This window comes from Amblyraja radiata, chromosome 5 (assembly GCF_010909765.2).
Source record: "Amblyraja radiata isolate CabotCenter1 chromosome 5, sAmbRad1.1.pri, whole genome shotgun sequence".
NCBI classification, from domain to species: domain Eukaryota; kingdom Metazoa; phylum Chordata; class Chondrichthyes; order Rajiformes; family Rajidae; genus Amblyraja; species Amblyraja radiata.
The window spans coordinates 81082526-81101336 of record NC_045960.1 but is presented as its reverse complement, the minus strand read 5'-3'; the positions used below and the strand labels follow the sequence as shown (position 1 = coordinate 81101336).

The window sequence follows — 18811 nt, the reverse complement described above, 5'->3', positions numbered from 1 at the left end:
TCTGCACATATTATACATTGTGTAAAATGATCAGAACCTGTGTTCCAAGATTAATACCTAGTATCGTCTCTAATCCTATTTGCAACTTTGTCTTTATTACATTGGTAAACTCGAAGAGATGTTATTTGTGCACTATAGTCATGCAGAGTTGCAAGGTCATTTAGTTTTGCAACACTGTCAAAATATAACAGCATTATAAACTCCTTCATCTGCCCAACTGGTTCCAGAGATTTATTTACAGGAGCAGCGTCACTGTATTTAGTTAGTCCCTTTTTGGGCATAAATACAGCACTGAATGAATAAAGCACCATAGGCATTTGTGTTTATCTGACAAAATAGAGTATTATTATTTTCACCTTCTATTACCGGCGACTAATCTGATGTTCCATTAATCCTCTTCCTAATGAACATCTCTCCCTGGCTCCCATATATGCTGAAGCTAATAACCACTTTCTGCTCTTGCTACTCATCTTCAAACCTGCTACCATCATTCATATTTTCACAAAAGCAACCCTTGAAGCTTGCATCCTTGCAATTCCACCCCCTGCCTCACTTTCCTTTCCCAAGCCTTTAGAATTTGTGCTCATATTTTGTTGGGACGTCCTTATTTGAATTCCTTCAATCAGAATTCAGCCCGTTAGTGTTGAAACACTACTTGCCATGACCACTATTTAGAACTTGCGCTGTTGGACTCACATCCTTCGCGACCTGTCAGCAGCCCTTGCGTTAACAAAGGCTAGGCCTCCAGTATATGTGTATATATAAATAAAAGAGGGACTGTCAAAGACTAGACAGCAACGCTTTAGATTGAGAGACAAATTTTAAAGATGTGCAGGGCAAGTATTTTTACACAGAATGGAGCCTGCTGTCGGAGGTGATTGCAGAAATAAATACAATCGTGGAATTTAGAGGCTTTTAGATAATCACATGGATATGCAGGAATATCGATCATGTGCAGGGAATGGAGATTAATTAAATTTGGCATCATGTTCGGCAGACATGGTGGGCTGAATGGCTTGTTCCAGTCCTGTACTTTTCTATGTTCCTGGTTTGCATGGCAACTCTGACAGCACAGTTTTCAACTGGCATAACCTCAGCTCCCTCCAGCTTTGCTAGCTACAAAAGTTGGTGATTGATTTTTACCAGTTTTTAAATGTTTTTCTCCAATAGACCTATTGTTTCAAAACAAATATGCAATTAAAGTTTTACTGGGATGCAGAAGGCTAGTCTTCAGCAAGATTTGGCTTTACTACTGGATTATATGCAAACGCTGTTGTTTAAACAGAAAGTTCCAGCATTTCCATTGAGTATCAGCTAGTGATACTCAATGGAATCCAGTATCAGTTTCCTCATGTACACTGATAACAGCAAGCTCCACCTACTTGACTGCAAATAAATTGCTTGAAAATATTCAGTAATGGAAGAGCAGAAACTTCCTAGCAGTGATTGAGAAGAAATCAAAGCCATTGTTTTTAGCCCTTGCCAAAAGCTCTATTTCTCTATAATCATTGAATTCCATGTTTGGATATCTAAAACCATTGATTAAATTCAGGCCAGATCTCCCGGTGATTATTACAGCCTATTTCTGTCTCTAATAATATATTTTCTGATTCCCACCATGCTTCTGCTCACCTGCTGCTGAAGTGTTATCCAGGCCTCTGTACCTACAGGTTATTTTTCCAAAGTACTTCCGGCCAACGTCCTTTGTTCTAGACATAAGAGACAAGATGCTGGAATCTTGAAGAGCAAAAAAAGTGCTGGTTGTTGCATGCTATCCAGTCAGCAGAAAGACTGTACATGATTGCAATCAAGCCATCCCCAGTGTACTGATTCTGGATAAAGGGAATAGCAGGGATTTTGTTCAGCATGGCGCTTGCACTGGTTAAATAAAGTATTGACTTCAATGCTTCATGTTTTGTTTCTCTTTAGGTCTCATCTCTTTTAGCTTCATAATCCTGTGTTACATGCCCTCCTTTCACATTGCTTTCTTGAACATCCACAAATATAATTATTCCATCAACTGTACCATCACCTGCAAAGGCCCAAGCTTTGGATATGCCCAAGCCTCTCTGCTTTATCCCTTCCTTAAGACAGGCCTCAAAACCTATCTTTTTTTAATCATGGTTTTGGTCATCAGCCTTAATATCTGACATGACTTTGAGTCAATCTGAGTAAACCAATACTCCTGTGAAGCACTCTGGAATTTTTTATCACTGCACCACTGCATCACAAATTCTGATCACGTTGAAAACATTTTTGTTCCAATCTTGACACAGATTCGGTGCAATGATATACATTCAATCATAACATTCTCGGAAACAAGGATTTACCCAAGGTTTTTTAAAAACATAGTTCAAATATGCGTGTAGAAAACTTGCCCCACTCACGTTAAACTGTATTCTCTAGTTTTTTATATTTCTATCCTGGGGAAAAAAGGTTCTGACTGTCTACCCTCTTCATGCCTCTTATCATTTCATAAGTTCATGCACCAGCTAATTGATTTTTTTAAACCTCTCATCCATACTTCATATACTCTTTAGCTTTCGGGCCAGACTTTTTCTTTAATAAATCCAAGGGTATCCATATACTTTTTTTCTTTGATGCATTTGCTTCTTCCATAATTGTGTCTGTCTGCGTGTGTGTGTGAATGTCTGTGTGTCTGTCTGTATATCTGTCTGTGTCTGTGTGTGTGTCTGTGTCTATATGGCTGGCATGATCCCCGACCCATCCTTCTCAACGCTTGTGCAGCCCAGGCCGTGCTGACCCGGGCCAGGCTCCCCACACGCTGGGAAAGGAACTCTTTCCCCCCCCCCCCACCCCCCCAGCGCCGCTGTCCTTTTACAGCCGCTTCCCATTTTACAGCCACTTCCCATCAGCTGCCAGCAATGAGGGATAGACTTGGCTATCCTTCAGTACAGCAACATCATTCTTGATGTTGCTGTACTGAGGGATAGCCAAGTCTACCTTTCTTGGCTCACAACCTAACCTTCGGCCTCCAAGATGCAGGTATATTTTCGTGCCTTATTTTTGGGTAAAAAATAGCATCTTCATTGCCGGGAAATATGGTATATATTAGAGCCACATCTTCCTTTTTGTTGGACACAAAACATGTTTTGTTATTTGCTATTAGGATCACATCTCTTACATCTCTTTCTACAATGAAAATTTTAATGAATGTCATTTCCTGCTCATCCTAAACAGAAAAATCTCATCGCACCGTTTTAAATTTCCACCCCTTTTATATACACACGCAGTTTGTTTGAGGTTAATGAAAATGCGTGTGGCATTGGTGGTCAATGTCAAGGCCTCTTCCCCAGGAAAAGGGAGGGGTGAAAATTAAAAACAATGTGATTTATTTAAATTGGGACTGTCCTGATAGGGGAGAATGTTACAGCTGCACTTAGAGGGGATATCCCAGTGACACTACATTGGTAGAGGCCAGGAATAAGAAAATTGTAATTACTCTGATGAGGGTATCCCAAAAACCAACGGGAGACCGAGGAATACATACACAGGCAGATTATGGAAAGATCTAAAAGCAACGACGTTGTTGTCGCAGGGGACTTTAATTTCCCCAACATTGGGACCCCTTTAATACTCGAGGTCTAGATGGGGTAGAATTTTATAGATGGTTCCAGGAGGGTTTCTTTTCATGGTACATAGATATTCCAACATGGGAAAGAGCCATACTAGATCATGTTTTGGGAAAATAGCCTGGTCAGGTGATTGGTTTTTCAATGGGGGGGAACATTTTTGGAAGGTGTCAGATAATTATCCTTAAAGACTGGAGAGCAGTGAAAAGTACTAAATTGGAGAAAGACTAATTACAACAATATTAGGCAAGAGCTGGGGAGAGATTGGGAGCAGGTATTATTGGGCAAGCATACATCTGACATGTAGGCGTTGCTTAAAGCCCAGCTTTTGCAGTGACAGTGGCCAAAACTGGAAGAGCAGTGAGCTTGGGTGACGCTTTTATATCTATGAAGCTGACAGGAAGCCCTCACCATCCTCCTGTTGCAAAACACAGGACATGTCTATTCAGGAAACAGGACCACCCATTGTGAACTGTTTACGCAAATACAAGATTACATAACTACATTATGTAACCTTTACCCAAGTTTATGAAGTTTCTACATGACTGCAGAAACACTCCAGACGCGACAAATTTTTTAAAGACAGGAACATTTCATGTAGTCTAATACTTGGCAACTAACCTAGAACAGTCCCTATATTTATATACAAAGAAATTCCTTTCCATATCACAAATTCAATTGTTTAATTAAGAATAAAGCTAAATTATGAAAGACCATTTACAATTAGCTCGTAGAAAATGCTGATTTAGAGGTAAAACAGGTGCTGCTGAATAATCAAACTTGGACATAATATTTTGAATTTTTGTTAAGAGTATCTTGGTATGTTCTGATAAATATACATGGTATTTAGTCTGTACACAGAAAACGAGAGGCAAAAATACAAATTTCCAAGGTCCCGCACCAAGTTCTTTCAAGTTGTCTGATCTGAAGCTGCAGATGGCACGTTCATAGTCGCTACGAGCAGCCTTCAATGTTTCTTTCCATTTTACCGATGATGCTTTCAATGCAGTTTTAAAAATGCCTTGCATCCAGTCACTGATGGAAATAAAACAGAAACATTCCTGTTTTTAGAAGGATGACTTTCTTTTCAAAGCTTTGCCTCGGAGGTGTTCTGCTGAACGTCTCAGTCGTCTTCTTTCTTCATGATGCTGCTTCTCAGCATCTTGTCGCTTCTTTTGCTGTTCAGACTATGAAGGAAAGTTTGAGAAATTTAAAGAACTTGCACTTCCATAGCCCCCGCAGAAAGGCATTTTAAATCACATGATACAACAATAAGAGCAACAGAAAGGGAAAAATCAAGAGGATTTACACCGGGGCAACCAGAGGCATATATACATTTGCGAGGTTCTTGACAACATTTGGGAAAGCTAAGCTTTTATGGGGACAGAACTACAGTGATCAAGTAAGTGACCTCCAAAGATGAACAGCATGCAAAGCAAAATATTGTGCTTGCCAGGAATCTGAAAGAATAACAGAAAATGCTAGAAATATTCAACACATCCAGCAGCATCTATAGCAAAAGTAACAAGAGAGTTAATGTTTCAGCAGGTAGTTACATTTACAAGTTCCTGACATTATAACTTAGCATTTTGTATTGTTACACTCTTGTTGTATAGGATATAACACTAAATACAAAATTTCTGTTTTTTTATATTCAACCATGTCCAGATATATATAGTGTTTAAGAAGGAACTGCAGATGTTGGAAAATCGAAGGTACTATATATATATATATGTGTTGCTTCTTCGTTGAAGACTTTGGAAATAAACTGCACTTCCACAATTTCTGCTGCTGAAAATGTGACCTTTTCCTACCAGACTCCCTTTCTAATATGTTAAAGTAGTTATTATTTTTTGACTTTTTCATTGCCAAACTGTTAAAGACATATTTTGTCAACAAGATTTCACCAAGAACACGCATATAAATAGCTCCTTCAAAAGAGCAGCTATAATTTCATAGAAACATAGAAAATTGGTGCAGGAGGAGGCCATTCGGCCCTTCGAGCCAGCACCGCCATTCATTGTGATCATGGCTGAATGTCCCTAATCATTAACCCGTGCCTGCCTTCTCCCCATATCCCTTGATACCACCAGCCCCTAGAGCTCTATCTAACTCTCTCTTAAATCCATCCAGTGATTTGGCCTCCACTGCCCTCTGTGGCATCTAATGACAATTAAATACTTTGACTCTTAAATTTGAAAACATCCCTGGAATAAGAAATTTAATTTTTTTTTTGTTGGTCACACTGCAAAGCTGGAACTTATCTATATGCAAGAAGAAAGCCAAAATGAAATTGAATCAAATCCCTATATTTATATACAACTTAAATTTCAGGTTGTTCTTTTGAGAAAATGAAAATATTTGACATGCAGTCTCTTTTGTGCTTTCAATATTGCCTGAAGCTAGTCAAACAAAAGTTATTTTCGCTTTGAAATCACCTCAAACTGCAATAACTTATTTTCTCTTTTCAAACCTTGACAAAAACAATTGGATTTGGCAACACAAAATATGACATTTGTTTAAAACAGGCTTTTAATCATCTTCCAATTATTCTCAATCTCAAGATACTTATCATCCATAATATTTTTCAAATAGTTTATTACAGAAGATTGCTTTAACTTCATGTTTATACTCAGTTAAAAAATCTACCCAAGAATAAAACATTTTCTTCTTTGTTGTAGAGTGCCAGCACCAATTGCTAAACAAGCAGCAAATCTTCAACACCATACTGTACGGTAAATTCTTAAAACATTTCCCACTGGACACCCCATTTCCATATTATCTATTAATGTTATACTGATCTGATGATATACGCCATATCTCTTCCAATTACCTTCTCAAATGAGAAGTAACAGCAACTCTGAAATGACAATAGACAATAGGTGCAGGAGTAGGCCATTCGGCCCTTCGAGCCAGCCAATGTGATCATGGCTGATCATCCCCAATCAGTACCCCGTTTGTGCCTTCTCCCCATATCCCCTGACTCTGCTATCTTCAAGAGCCCTATCTAGCTCTCTCTTGAAAACATCCAGAGAACCCACCTCCACCGCCCTCGGAGGCAGAGAATTCCAGACTCACCACTCTGTGAGAAAAAGTGTTTCCTCGTCTCCGTTCTAAATGGCTTACTCCTTATTCTTAAACTGTGGCCCCTGGTTCTAGACTCCCCCAACATCGGGAACATATTTCTTGCCTCTAGTGTGTCCAAACCCTTAACAATCTTATATGTTTCATCCCCTCTCATCCTTTTAAATTCCAGAGTATACAAGCCCAGCTGCTCCATTTTCTCAGCATATCAGTCCCGCCATCCCGGGAAATAACCTTGTAAATCTACAATGCACTCCCTCAATAGCAAGAATGTCCTTCCTCAAATTAGGGGACCAAAACTGCACACAATACTCCAGGTGTGGTCTCACTAGGGCTCTGTACAACTGCAGAAGGACCTCTTTGCTCCTATATTCGATTCCTCTTGTTATGAAGGCCAACATGCCATTCACTTTTTCATTGCCTGCTGTACCTGCATGTTTACTTTCATAGACTGATGTACAAGGACCCCCAGATCCCGTTGTACTTCCGCTTTTCCCAACTTGACGCCATTTAGATAGTAATCTGCCTTCCTGTTTTTGCTACCAAAGTGGATAACCTCACATTTATCCACATTAAACTTCATCTGCCTTGCATCTGCCCACTCCCCCAACCTGTCCAAGTCACCCTGCATTCTCATAGCATCCTCCTCACAGTTCACACTGCCACCCATCTTTGTGTAATCTGCAAATTTGCTAATGTTACTTTGAATCCCTTCATCTAAATCATTGATGTATATTGTAAATAGCTGTATCCCAGCACCGAGCCTTGCATGGACTGGGAATTTCTTATTTAGGTTTGCTTTCAAAGCCTGGGCCATAATCTTGCAGGCTACTTATCTGTTGGTGTACCTTAATCAATTTGAGATAATCTCTAAGGGAGATATGAAAGATCACGAATGCCCTGTCTGCTCTGCCAGGAACAGTGACTAGGAACTTGCATTGTACAGGGCTTTTATTAACTGCTGCACTGAATCAAAATTATAAACACGCAACTCATACTTATCTAGAAGTCATCAAAACTCACAGAGCCTCATGTAAGCACAAAGCAGGTTTAGAAGAATATGGGCCAAACACAGGCAGTTGGGACTAATGTAGATGGGGCACATTGGTCGGCGTGGGCAGGTTGGGCCCTTCAGGCCCTACATATCCACGACGACCAAGATGCCCCATCCCGCTAGACCCACTTGCCTGCGCTTGGCTCATATCGCAAGTTCACAAGCTATAGGAGTAGAATTAGGCCATTCGGCCCATTGAGTCTACTCCGCCATTCAATCATGGCTGCTCTCTGCCTCCTAATCCCATTTTCCTGACTTCTCACCATAACCATTGACACCCATTCTAATCAAGAATTTGTCTATCTCTGCCTTAAAAATATCCACTGACTTGGCCTCCACAGCCCTCTGTGGCAATACATTCCACAGATTAACTATCCTCTGACAAAAGTAGTTCCTCCTCACCTCCTTTCTAAAAGAGCACCCTTTAATTCTGAGGCTATGACCTCTGGCCCTAGACTCTCCCACCAGTTGAAACATCCTTTCCACATCCACTCTATCTATGCCCTTCATTGTTCTATAAATTTCAATGAGGTCCCCCCTCAATCTTCTAAACTCAAGCGGTTCTCATTGAATTCTTTCCTATCCAATAGAAATCTTTCCTATCCATGTGCCTGTCCAAATATCTTTCAAATGCTCTTATATTTTCTCAACCAGCTCCTCTGGCAGCTCATGCCATATGCCCACCACCCTGTGTGAAAAAGTTGCCGCTCAGGCTCCTCTTAAATCTTTCCCCTCATACCGTAAACCCATGTCCCCTGGTTCTCGTTTCCCCAACCACGATTAAAAGACTCTGTATTTACCCTATCTATTCCTCTCGTGACTTTATACACTTCTATAAATTCACCGCTCAGCCTCCTGCACTCCGAGGAATTAAGTCCTAGCGTGCTCAACCTCTCCCTATAGCTCAAGCCCTCTAGTCCTGGCAACAATCTCATAAATTTTCTCTGAACTCTTTCCAGTTTAACAAATTCCTTCCAGTAGCAGGTGACAAAAACTGAACACAATACCCCAAATGCGCCTCACCAGCATCTTGTACAACTGTAACATAACATCGGAACTTCTATACACTGACTGATGAAGGCCAACGTATCAAAAGCCTTCTATACTACCGTATTACTTGATGGCACTTTCAGAGAGCTATTTACCTGCACTCTTAGATCTCTCTGCTCTACAACACTCCCCAGGGTCCTTACTGTTCACTGAAAAAATCTTCCTTGGTTTAACTTCCAAAAATGCAGCACCTTGCACTTATCTGCATTAAACTGCATTGGCCATTCCAAAGTCCACTTGCCCAGCTGATCATGATCGTGCTGTAATTTATGATAAGCATCTTCGCTATTTATGATACAGGTGCACAACCTTTTATCCGAAGATCCAAATAACGAAAACCTCCGAATAGCGGCCATTTTTTCGGTCCTTGAAGAAAGGTCCTTGAAAACGTTCACCGAGGGCGGCCCGCAGAGGTGACAGCGGAACCTCCGGTCGGTCCTCGAAGAAAGGGGAACTAAATCCCCATTCATAAAAGAGAAGGTGAGGGTATATTGCGCGGGAGGGTTAATAATTGACAATATGCTGCTGCCTGCCCGCTGAGTTAAAAAGTTCCCACGGTAGACTCACGATACACAGTGTTTCGTGAGTCTTGCGTGGGAACTTTTTAACTCAGCGGGGCAGGCAGCAGCAGATTGTCGCTCGCTTCAGTTTCACCCCACCTACACCCCTCTGCTTCCCGGCCATGTGTGTGACCCCTTCCCTCCCCTCTCCAGCTCCCCGCCCATTGCACCGGCGCGGGGGCTTTGCACTGTCACCGGAGACGTCAGGACCAACGGGACACCGACCCCAGGCCCACCGCAACAACAGAGATCCCAGAGACCCACAGCCAGCAGCAGCCCAGCCCCGTTCCAACTCCAGAGGAAAACTGCAAACAGGCCGGAGACGTCAGGACCACCAGAAGCCGTTCCCCGAGCTGCGCCCCCTCATTGGGACACCGACCCCCAGGCCCACTGCAAGCACGGAGAACCCAGAGACCCACAGCCAACAGCAGCCCAGCCCAGCCCCGCTCCAACTACAGAGGAACCTGGGTTGCGGATGACGGGGCGCAGCTCGGGGCGTCGTAGGGGCCATCGGGGAGCGGGTTCCTGTTGGTCCTGACGTCTCCGGCCACCTGCCATCCTCCGGGAACCGTACCGCCCTTGCAGGAGAGGGGGGTTGTTTGTAGTTGCAGAGGGAGGGGGCAAGGGCGGTACAGTTTCCAGTCTCAGCTCCAGTCCAGGGGGGTGGCCGGAGACGTCAGGAGCAACGGGACACCGACCCCCCAGGCCCACTGCAAGCACGGAGATCCCAGAGACGCACAGCCAGCAGCAACTCCAGCCCAGCCCCGCTCCAACTCCAGAGGAACACGTAGGGGCAGAAGCTGATGGTGTGCAAGGTACGTCTTGTTCTTGGGGTGGCGGATGAGGGGGCGCAGCTCGGGCTGTGGGCATACTGCCACTTGTCGCCGTAGCGGCCCATTAGGGAGCGGATTCCTCTGGAGTTGGAGGGGGAGGGAGGTATTGTGCTGTTTGATCGCCCCCTGCTTGCTATCCCAGGGACAGGGAGACACAGCGGCTTTTTAGACTGGTGGGCAATCACTTCCAAAGTTCTGCCCACACAGTCAGTACACCTCTCCTACACTGCATTTCATACAAACATTTATTCTGCAAGAAAAGACGTTGAAGACTCAAACTCGCGACCGAGTTTACTGCCGGGATCAAGGCGCAAACTCGCGACCTTGCGGATATGAGCCGAGCACTCTACCACTGAGCCAGCCATTAAAATCTACGCTAAAAAAATTCCATTCCGAAGACCGACAAATTCTGAATTACGAAAAGTGTCTGGTCCCAAGGCTTTCGGATAAAAGGTTGTGCACCTGTACTACCGAGTTTAGTGTTAGCCATAAGCTTGGTAATCATGCTTATATATTCAACCAAATACAAATTTCCAATAATCTCAAGATTTTATATCTACTCATTATTACTTTATCTTTCTATAAATATTCAAATCTTACTGTAAGCATTGTAGAATTCGCTTACCTTTTTAAGGGCAAATGTTAACTGTTTACTGCCTACAGTGGTATTAGACAAATGAAGTGTTCCAGACTTTTCTTCCTGCTTCAGACGATCTTCAAGCGTTGTCCTGTACAATATAAAGTACAAAAATAAAGATATAATGAAAGGTTTTTCTAATCTCCAGATATTGTTACAGAACCTTGTGCTGTTAACAAGGCTAGCAATAATTCCACAACTTTAATTTCCTCTGGGTAGATACTGGTTTCTTAAATTGCTGCAGTCCTTTGTGAAGCTACTCCTGCTGTGCATTTTGATACAATTGACTGCCTTTCGGAACAATTTCAGACAATAGCTATGAGCCTGGGATCATATGCAGTCCATAAGTGGTAAAGACTTTGTTTGTTTTAAAAAAGATTGGTACTTCATCCAGTTACTGATATCAGGTTTTACACAAAATTCATATAAATAACTATTCAAAATAAAATCCCCCCAGTTAATAATAATATTAGTTCCAAGTTCAGGGATTGTAAACTGCAATGTGTAGTTTAGCTATAATGAAGTTGATGAGCAGTTTAATAGCATTCATGTTCTCATATTCCCTGAATGCATCCAAGTTTTTGTCATTACCAATCCGGTCCGAAAACAGTGGTCCATTCACAAAAAGACTATTACTATAATGGCTTTAAAAAATGACTTATCAGCAGTATAGTCAACAAGGAAAATAATCCACATGGTATTGACCAAAAATTCACAAGTGCATATTTCCTGTGGGCATAATTGAAGTCTGAGAATAAAACCCATTGTAATCAAAGACACTTGACGTAGCAAATATGCAAAAAAAAAGATGGCTGGGATCACTCTAAAAATTGTGATTTTAATAGTTCATGTTACAAACTTCAAACTACAAGAATAAATGTTCTTAAAGCAATATCTTTCAAATTCACAGTATTCGCAAGTCAATAAATTAACTTGATGTCTTATGTTATGAAGCAAATTGGCATCTGGTTTTCCTTGGCAAGGGCTAATAACCAGGAAAGAGATAAGAACAAGTCAAGATCTTTAACACTGCTTGAACAAATACATGCTAAAATTTAATGCTCATTAAAAGATAACCTCTGACAAAACAAGTCACCTCAGTACTAACTAATCAACATAATTGTATGTTCAAGGTCAAAGAAGAATATCTATAACTTCAGTACAGAAACAATTCTAGTAACTGAGCAAAGATGATATTCAGCTCCCAGTAAAGAGTTCTCAAATGTAAATTTTAAATCAATACAAGTAGAATTCTTGACCACATGTCCCATATTTGGGCATGGGGAAATTAACATGGAGTAATGACATGCCTCGTAGGACAAGGTTAGGCTTTAAATTATTCAGTATTTCCTTTTTTATTTCAGATTTTCAGCTTATGGGTTTTCAAAGCTAATTTTCTTTGGGAAAGTATCAGAGTCTTGCACATCCTCTCTTAAATCTGGACCACAAATCATTACATACTCTGTATAATACACTCTTATTGCCATATCTGAGTTACTGTGCGGAGATATGGGGTAACACCTGCAAAACCAACCTACAGCCGTTATGCACATTACAAAAAAGAGCAATAAGAATCATCAGTAACGTTGGATATCTTGAACATACCAATTTATTATTCTTAAAGTCACAGACACTGAAGTTCACCGATCTGGTTATATTTAAGACTAAATATCAATCATGTACAAAGCAAGAAATAATTTACTTCCAGGAAATATACAAAAACTGTTTATGGAAAGAGGGTGGGCATAATTTGAGAGGGGAACTTAATTAAAAAAAAAAACTCAATGTCAGAACAACTCTTAAAAGTATGTGCATAGCAATCTGCGGGATGAATTTGTGGAATGGTTTGGGACAGGAGATAAAATTTAGCACAAACATAATTCAGTTTAAAAAGATGTACAAAAACACTTTTTTAAAAGGATATTGGGATGAGAATAGGTGATTGTGAGTGGGATATTTGTTATACTGATTGTATTGGGAAGGGTGATTATAGGGTGATGGGTTGTATATATGACTAAGAGATACTGTATAGTACATGAGGGTGTTTTATTTTTTCTCTCTCTTTTTTGTATGGCTTTGTAAATATTTGATTAGTGTATGCATGTAAATACATATGGAAATAGGTGTTTATAGCTGCTAAATTTGTATAAGAATTATAAGCAGTTGAATAAGGGGTGGGAATTAATAAGCTGTGGCTTCTTCCTGCTCCTTTTCGGACACATACGATTCATTTATTTATAAATATTGTTTATGACACTAAATATTCTTGTTTTGTTTTTTTTTGTTTTTGTATGCTGTTTCATACTTACTTTTTTAGTTTTGGTCTGTTCGAAATAAAGGATTTGTTATTATTATTAAATCCCCTTGCCCTGGAGTCCTTCAGCAATTACACGTTTGAATCCACCCTATCAATTTCTTTCAAAGTTCTAAACCTTTAATATTCAAGCAAGTAATACCAATAAAGCACCTACTATCTCCTCAAATCTAACCCTTGGAGCACTTGTAAACTTCTACCAAATCTCATAAACCCACTATTAGGGAAACTAGTATTACGTACATGAAAATATGTTTAGTGAAACAGAGCCATCACTTACTTGAGCAGTTTTTGTTTATGGACAGCATCTTGAAAACTTCTGAACTCTTCTCCAGCTTTGATCTCGAAGAATTTTGGTTTTGGACGACTTTGTTGATTACTTTCCATTAACCTCAACTTTTCTTCTTTGCGCAGGAGTTTGTGCTGTTTTTGGACCTCTTCAACCCAGCCTCGATCATCATCAGAACTTTCCGAGCTCTCTGCATCACTAGGTTTTCCTTCCAATTCTTCTTCCTTTGGACCACAATGGTACAATTGTATTAATATCTGAAGATGCTGAAGACAATTATTTTTGTGCCTTGAATAATTGGCAGAATTATTTTAATTGTGAATAATTTGAATGACGGAGGGCGCACAATGGCATTCAATATAGGTCATTGCGCTTCCAGATTTACTGTTAATTGTGAATGTGTTGTTAAGGTTACAACAGACTTGAATGACTCAGTGGCCTCATTAAGTGCTCTTCATTCAAACATCTGTGATTGTATTCCTGTATCGGGAATTGTGCATAAAGATTTCTCTACCCTTTTCCAAAAAATTCCAGATTTTTTGTTCCTCTTTTAGATGGGGCATCTTGGTCAGCATGGACGAGTTGGCCGAAAGCCCAGTTTCCATGCTGTATGACTATGATAGGTTAAGAACTGTTGATAGACACAAAATGCTGGAGTAACTCAGAGGGACAGGCAGCATTTCTGGAGAGAAGGAATGGGTGACATATTGAGTTGAGCCACTACTTCAGATCTGATGAATTGTTTTCACACTCTCTACCTCCATTTAAAATTTGATCCAATGTAAAATCTGCATCTTTGAAAATCAAATGAGATTTTAAATCGTCTGTTGCCCGACTTAATCTTATCGATTACATAAAACCATTGATTGAACATACAACCAAATACGTTGTATTTGTATAGCAAGAATATTGTTTTTAATTAATATGAATGCCTGGAATTGTATGTGCAGCAATTTGCAATCTCAGCAAAAATTAAAACAGATGTCAAAACTTGGAAGTGATTGCCAAGTTGCTTTATTTAAACCCATATATTCATACTATTTTATGAATGATAGGTCAGATAAGGACTAAAACAATTTATTGCACCCTCTTTGTGCTTTTAGAAACCCATTGTTGATTTCACCCAATTATGACTCGCTACAAGTTCTTTTTACAAACAAAACCATTATGCCAGCCGATTGCTATCATGCAGTTCCTAACACCACAACCATGAAAATGCTTATTTTTCACCACTTTTAAACCCAAGATATTGTCTTTGTTTTAATCAATATATTACCTGTCCAGTCTCTATCTGCTCTTGTAGTCGCTTAAGTTTCTTCTTTCTTTTTTCTGAGGCTTTGGACACAATTGGATTGATAAGCCTGAATTCTTCACTAGCTTCATCCACTTGAAAGTCAGGATTTTCAAACATTACCTTGAATCGCTCATCTCGCAAAATGTTGGGTAAATTCTGACATAAAACAAGAAGAAAATTTTCAGAATTTTACTTAGCAGGCATGACAGATCACATTTTTAGTATGCGTTAAAAGTATATTTTAGTGTTCCTTGGTTTGTTTTATGTGGCGAGTGGGGGGAGGGAGTGGGGGAGGAGGGGTTGGGGAAACTTTTTTTCCAATCTCTTACCTCGATGGAGATGCGATTTTTCCCCGTATGGTATCTCCATCTCCACTGCGGCCTAACATCCGGCCTTTCCTGGAGACCGACCCGGCACTCCAAGCCGTGGGAGTATACGGGACTTTAATATCGCGGAGCTTGCGATCCCTTTGCCGGGGATCGAAGCTCCAACTGCAGGGCCTGTGGACTTTAACATTGTGAAGCCTGTGGTCTCTGGTAAGAAGAGGCCGACTCGGGAGCTCCATGCCGCGGAGAGTTTCAACCGCCCTGACGCAGGAGTTTTGATCACCCTGACTGGCTGCGGGGGTTTTGATCGCCCCGACTGTGGATGGTTTGTCTGCCCCGACTGCGGGGGAACAAAGAGTAAGAAGATTGAACTTTATTGCCTTCCATCACAGTGAGGAATGTGGAATCCACTGTGATGGATGTTTGTTAACTTTTATGTGGTTGTGTGTCTTGTTGATTTTCACTTAGTATGGCTGCAAGGTAACTTAAATTTCACTGTTCCTTAATTGGTACATGTGACAATAAACTGACCTTGAAACCTTGAAATACATATTTAATTATCCAAGACAACGTAACATGCATCCTCTGGAAATCAAATACACTGCAACTGTTGGTTCCCTTTTATCCACCCTGTTTGTTACATCCTCGAAGAATTCTAGCAGATTTGGCAAACACAACTTCCCTTTCATAAAGCCATGCTGACAGTGCCAGAATGTCATGATATTTTCTCAGTGCCGTCAGTACCTCCTTAGTAATGGATTCTAGCATTTGCCCTGTGGAATGTTCCCATTATTTTTCTGATTTAATATCAAGGATTTGGATGAGAATGTACAAGGTATGATTAGTAAGTTGCCGATGAGACTAAAGTAGGGGGTATTGTAGATAGCGACATGTCAAAAATCACAACATTATCCTGATCAACTCTTCAAGTAGGCTGAGGAATGGCAGATGGAGTTTAATGCAATAAGTGCGTGTATTGCATTTTGGGAAGTCAAACCAGGGCAAGACCTTCATAGAGAACAGTAAGGACCTTGTGGAGTGTTTTAGAGCAGAGGGATCTAGGAGTAGAGGTACATAGATTGCTGAAAATTGTGTCACAGTGTGGTACAGAAAGCTTTTGGCACATTGGCCTTCGTCAGGGTATTGAGTGTATATTACAGTTGTGCAAGACATTGGTCAGGCCAGATTTAGAATACTGTGTTCAGTTTTGGTCACTTTGCTGTAGAAAGGATGTCATTAAGCTGGAAAGAGTGCAAAGATTTATGAGAATGTTGCCTGTACTCGAGTGCCTAAGCTATAGCGAGAGGTTGGGCAAGCTAGGACTTTATTTCTTGAAGTGCAGGAGGTGATCTAAAAGAGTATAAAATCCATGAGGGGAATAGATAATGTAAATACACCAAGTGATTTTATACAGGATAGAGAAATCAAGAACCAGAGGACATATATTTTATTAATCCTCTGTGAGAGGACTTTAATGAGAGGAGCAAGATTAAATAAGAACCTGAGGGGCATTCTTTTTACTCAGAGGGCTGTGGGTATATGGAATGAGCTGCCAGAGTTTAGAGGGAAATGGGACAAACAGAAGCAAATGAATAGCTTAGATGGGACATCTTGGTCACCATGGACAAGCTGTGTCAAAGGGCCTGTTTTCATGCTGTACAATTCTATTCAAGAAAATCCATGTAAAATGATAAATTCCTTTCTGCCATACATAGAGACATTATAAACCAAAACTCTCCACCAATATTTATCAGCCAGATCCTACAATAATTAATTGCAACAAGGTAACTGTTACCTTTCCCTTCTTTTTCTTTTGTACTTGATCTTCTTTTTCTTCTTCAATAAACTTCAACGCTAACTCTTTGTTTACTCTTGGCAATTTCTGTACATAGGAATATTAAGTAAGCATTAATACAATATTGCAAATACATTGCCCAAAAATTAAAAATAAATCTCTCTGTATGGTTAACGATTGAACGCTCTCCGTTATTTCAGTTTTGGGAAACTTCATAGAGAAAAGCATCAAGATTGAATGTGCCTGAAAATACTGTTTGAACGCAAGCACCAAATCTGCCAAGTTATTTAAAAATGACAATTCATTACTAAACCGTTCAAAATGATTTGAAACCAGAAAGCATTTTTCAGTTGTGACCCATTTGAACTTTTATTATTAATTTAATTATAAGAAATAAAATCACAATTTACCCCAAACTGCTTTCTAGAGCAATATTTAAAAAAAGGTTTGACATAGAGAGAGTACACCAAGAGCCATCATCACTATTGTTTATTTGGCTTTACTTTAAAATCTACCACATTGAGATTGAACTGAGCAGGGTGGCACAGTGGTGCAGTAGTAGGGCTGTTGCCTACAGCACCAGAACCCAGGTTCGATCCTGACTACGGGTGCTGTCGGCATGGAATTTTTACGTTCTCCCTGTGACCGCATAGATTTTCCCTGGGAGTTCCGATTTCCCCTCACATCCTAAAGACATGCAGGTTTGTAGGTTAATTGGCTTCTGTAAAATTGCCCCGAGCAGGTAGATTGCGAAACTGGGATAACATAGAACTAGTGTATGGGTGATCATTTGTTGACGCGGTTTCTTTGGGCCTGTTTCCACGCTGTATCTCTAAACTGAACGTTGTTAAATATCAACTTCAACATTATGGGCAGCACAGTGGCACAGCTGTAGAGCTGCTGCCTCACAGCACCAGAGACCCACATTCAATCTTGACCACAGTTGCTGCCTGTGCAGAGTTTGTCAGATCTCACTGTGAACACATGGGTTTTCTCTGGGTGTTCCAGTTTCGTCCCACAGTCCAAAGACGTGCAGGTCTTCTGTAGGTTAATCGGCTTCTGCAAATTCCCGCTTGTGTGTGGGATGCGAAAGTGGGATGGCATGGAACTAGTGTGTGGATGATCAATGGTCAGCATGGACCAAGTGGGCCGAGGGGGCAATTTCACATACATTTGCTTCATTGTTTTCAAGCCTATCACATTTTGTGCATTGGATTGTAAGAAACAGGAGCAAGCCATATCACCCTTTCAGCCAGTTCCACAATTCAAGATCCTCTTCCTCAGAGCACCACTCATTTCATATCTCTGAATTCCCTTAATACCTAAAAATCCATCAAACTCAGTTCTGCTTGAACAAAACTAAGCTTCCACAGACATACAGGCCAAGTGAAACTTCTAATTTCATTCTTGAATGGCCTATCTTTATTCTGAAACGATGCCCTCTGATCTTACTTTCCTCAATCAAGAGGATTTTGAAGAATTTGATGGGATATCTTCTTATTCCTCTTAACTATAAAGAATACAGTTTCAGTTTACACAATCTTCTGGCAAATCTGTAACCCCAACAACCGGACTAGTAAATCCTTCTCATATTTCCTCTATTGGCAGCATATCCATTTTAGGCAAGAAGCCAAAACTGTACGTAATACTGCATGTGGTCCATTTAGACTTGAACAAATGCAAAAAGATTATTTACTTCCGTACTCAAATTTGTTTGTAAGGGCCAATGTATTATTTGCTTTCTTAATCTCTTTCTGCTGCACCTGGATGTCGGTCTTCAATGACGTGTGCCAGCACACCTAGCTCCCTTTGAATATACAAACCACCCAGTCTATCACCACTTCTGTTACGTGCAAAGTTGATAACTTACGTTTTTGATAGCACCATAATTAAACAAGATTAAGGAGTGCAAGAAGGGCAAATATCATTCACGGTTTCTAATGATGAGCATAAAAGCACAGCCATTACAGAGCAACTCTTAT

The 18811-nt window shown here is 40.5% G+C and overlaps 1 protein-coding gene across 3 annotated transcripts in view; it reads right to left on the bottom strand.

Moving 5' to 3' along the window:
• Positions 1-2775: 2775 nt before the first annotated feature.
• Positions 2776-18811, bottom strand: part of nol10 (nucleolar protein 10) — a 58281-nt gene continuing 42245 nt past the window's right edge. For 2 of the 3 annotated variants that reach the window (XM_033021595.1, XM_033021596.1), the window contains exons 17-21: positions 16830-16916; positions 14691-14864; positions 13406-13638; positions 10800-10902; positions 4252-4780 (exon numbers count right to left, since the gene is read on the bottom strand). In XM_033021595.1, the coding sequence (XP_032877486.1) occupies positions 4661-4780; positions 10800-10902; positions 13406-13638; positions 14691-14864; positions 16830-16916 (717 nt within the window). In that variant the 3' untranslated portion in view covers positions 4252-4660. Of the gene's footprint in view, positions 2786-4251; positions 4781-10799; positions 10903-13405; positions 13639-14690; positions 14865-16829; positions 16917-18811 lie in introns of those variants that run through there. The other variant, XR_004412062.1, reaches the window with a different exon arrangement.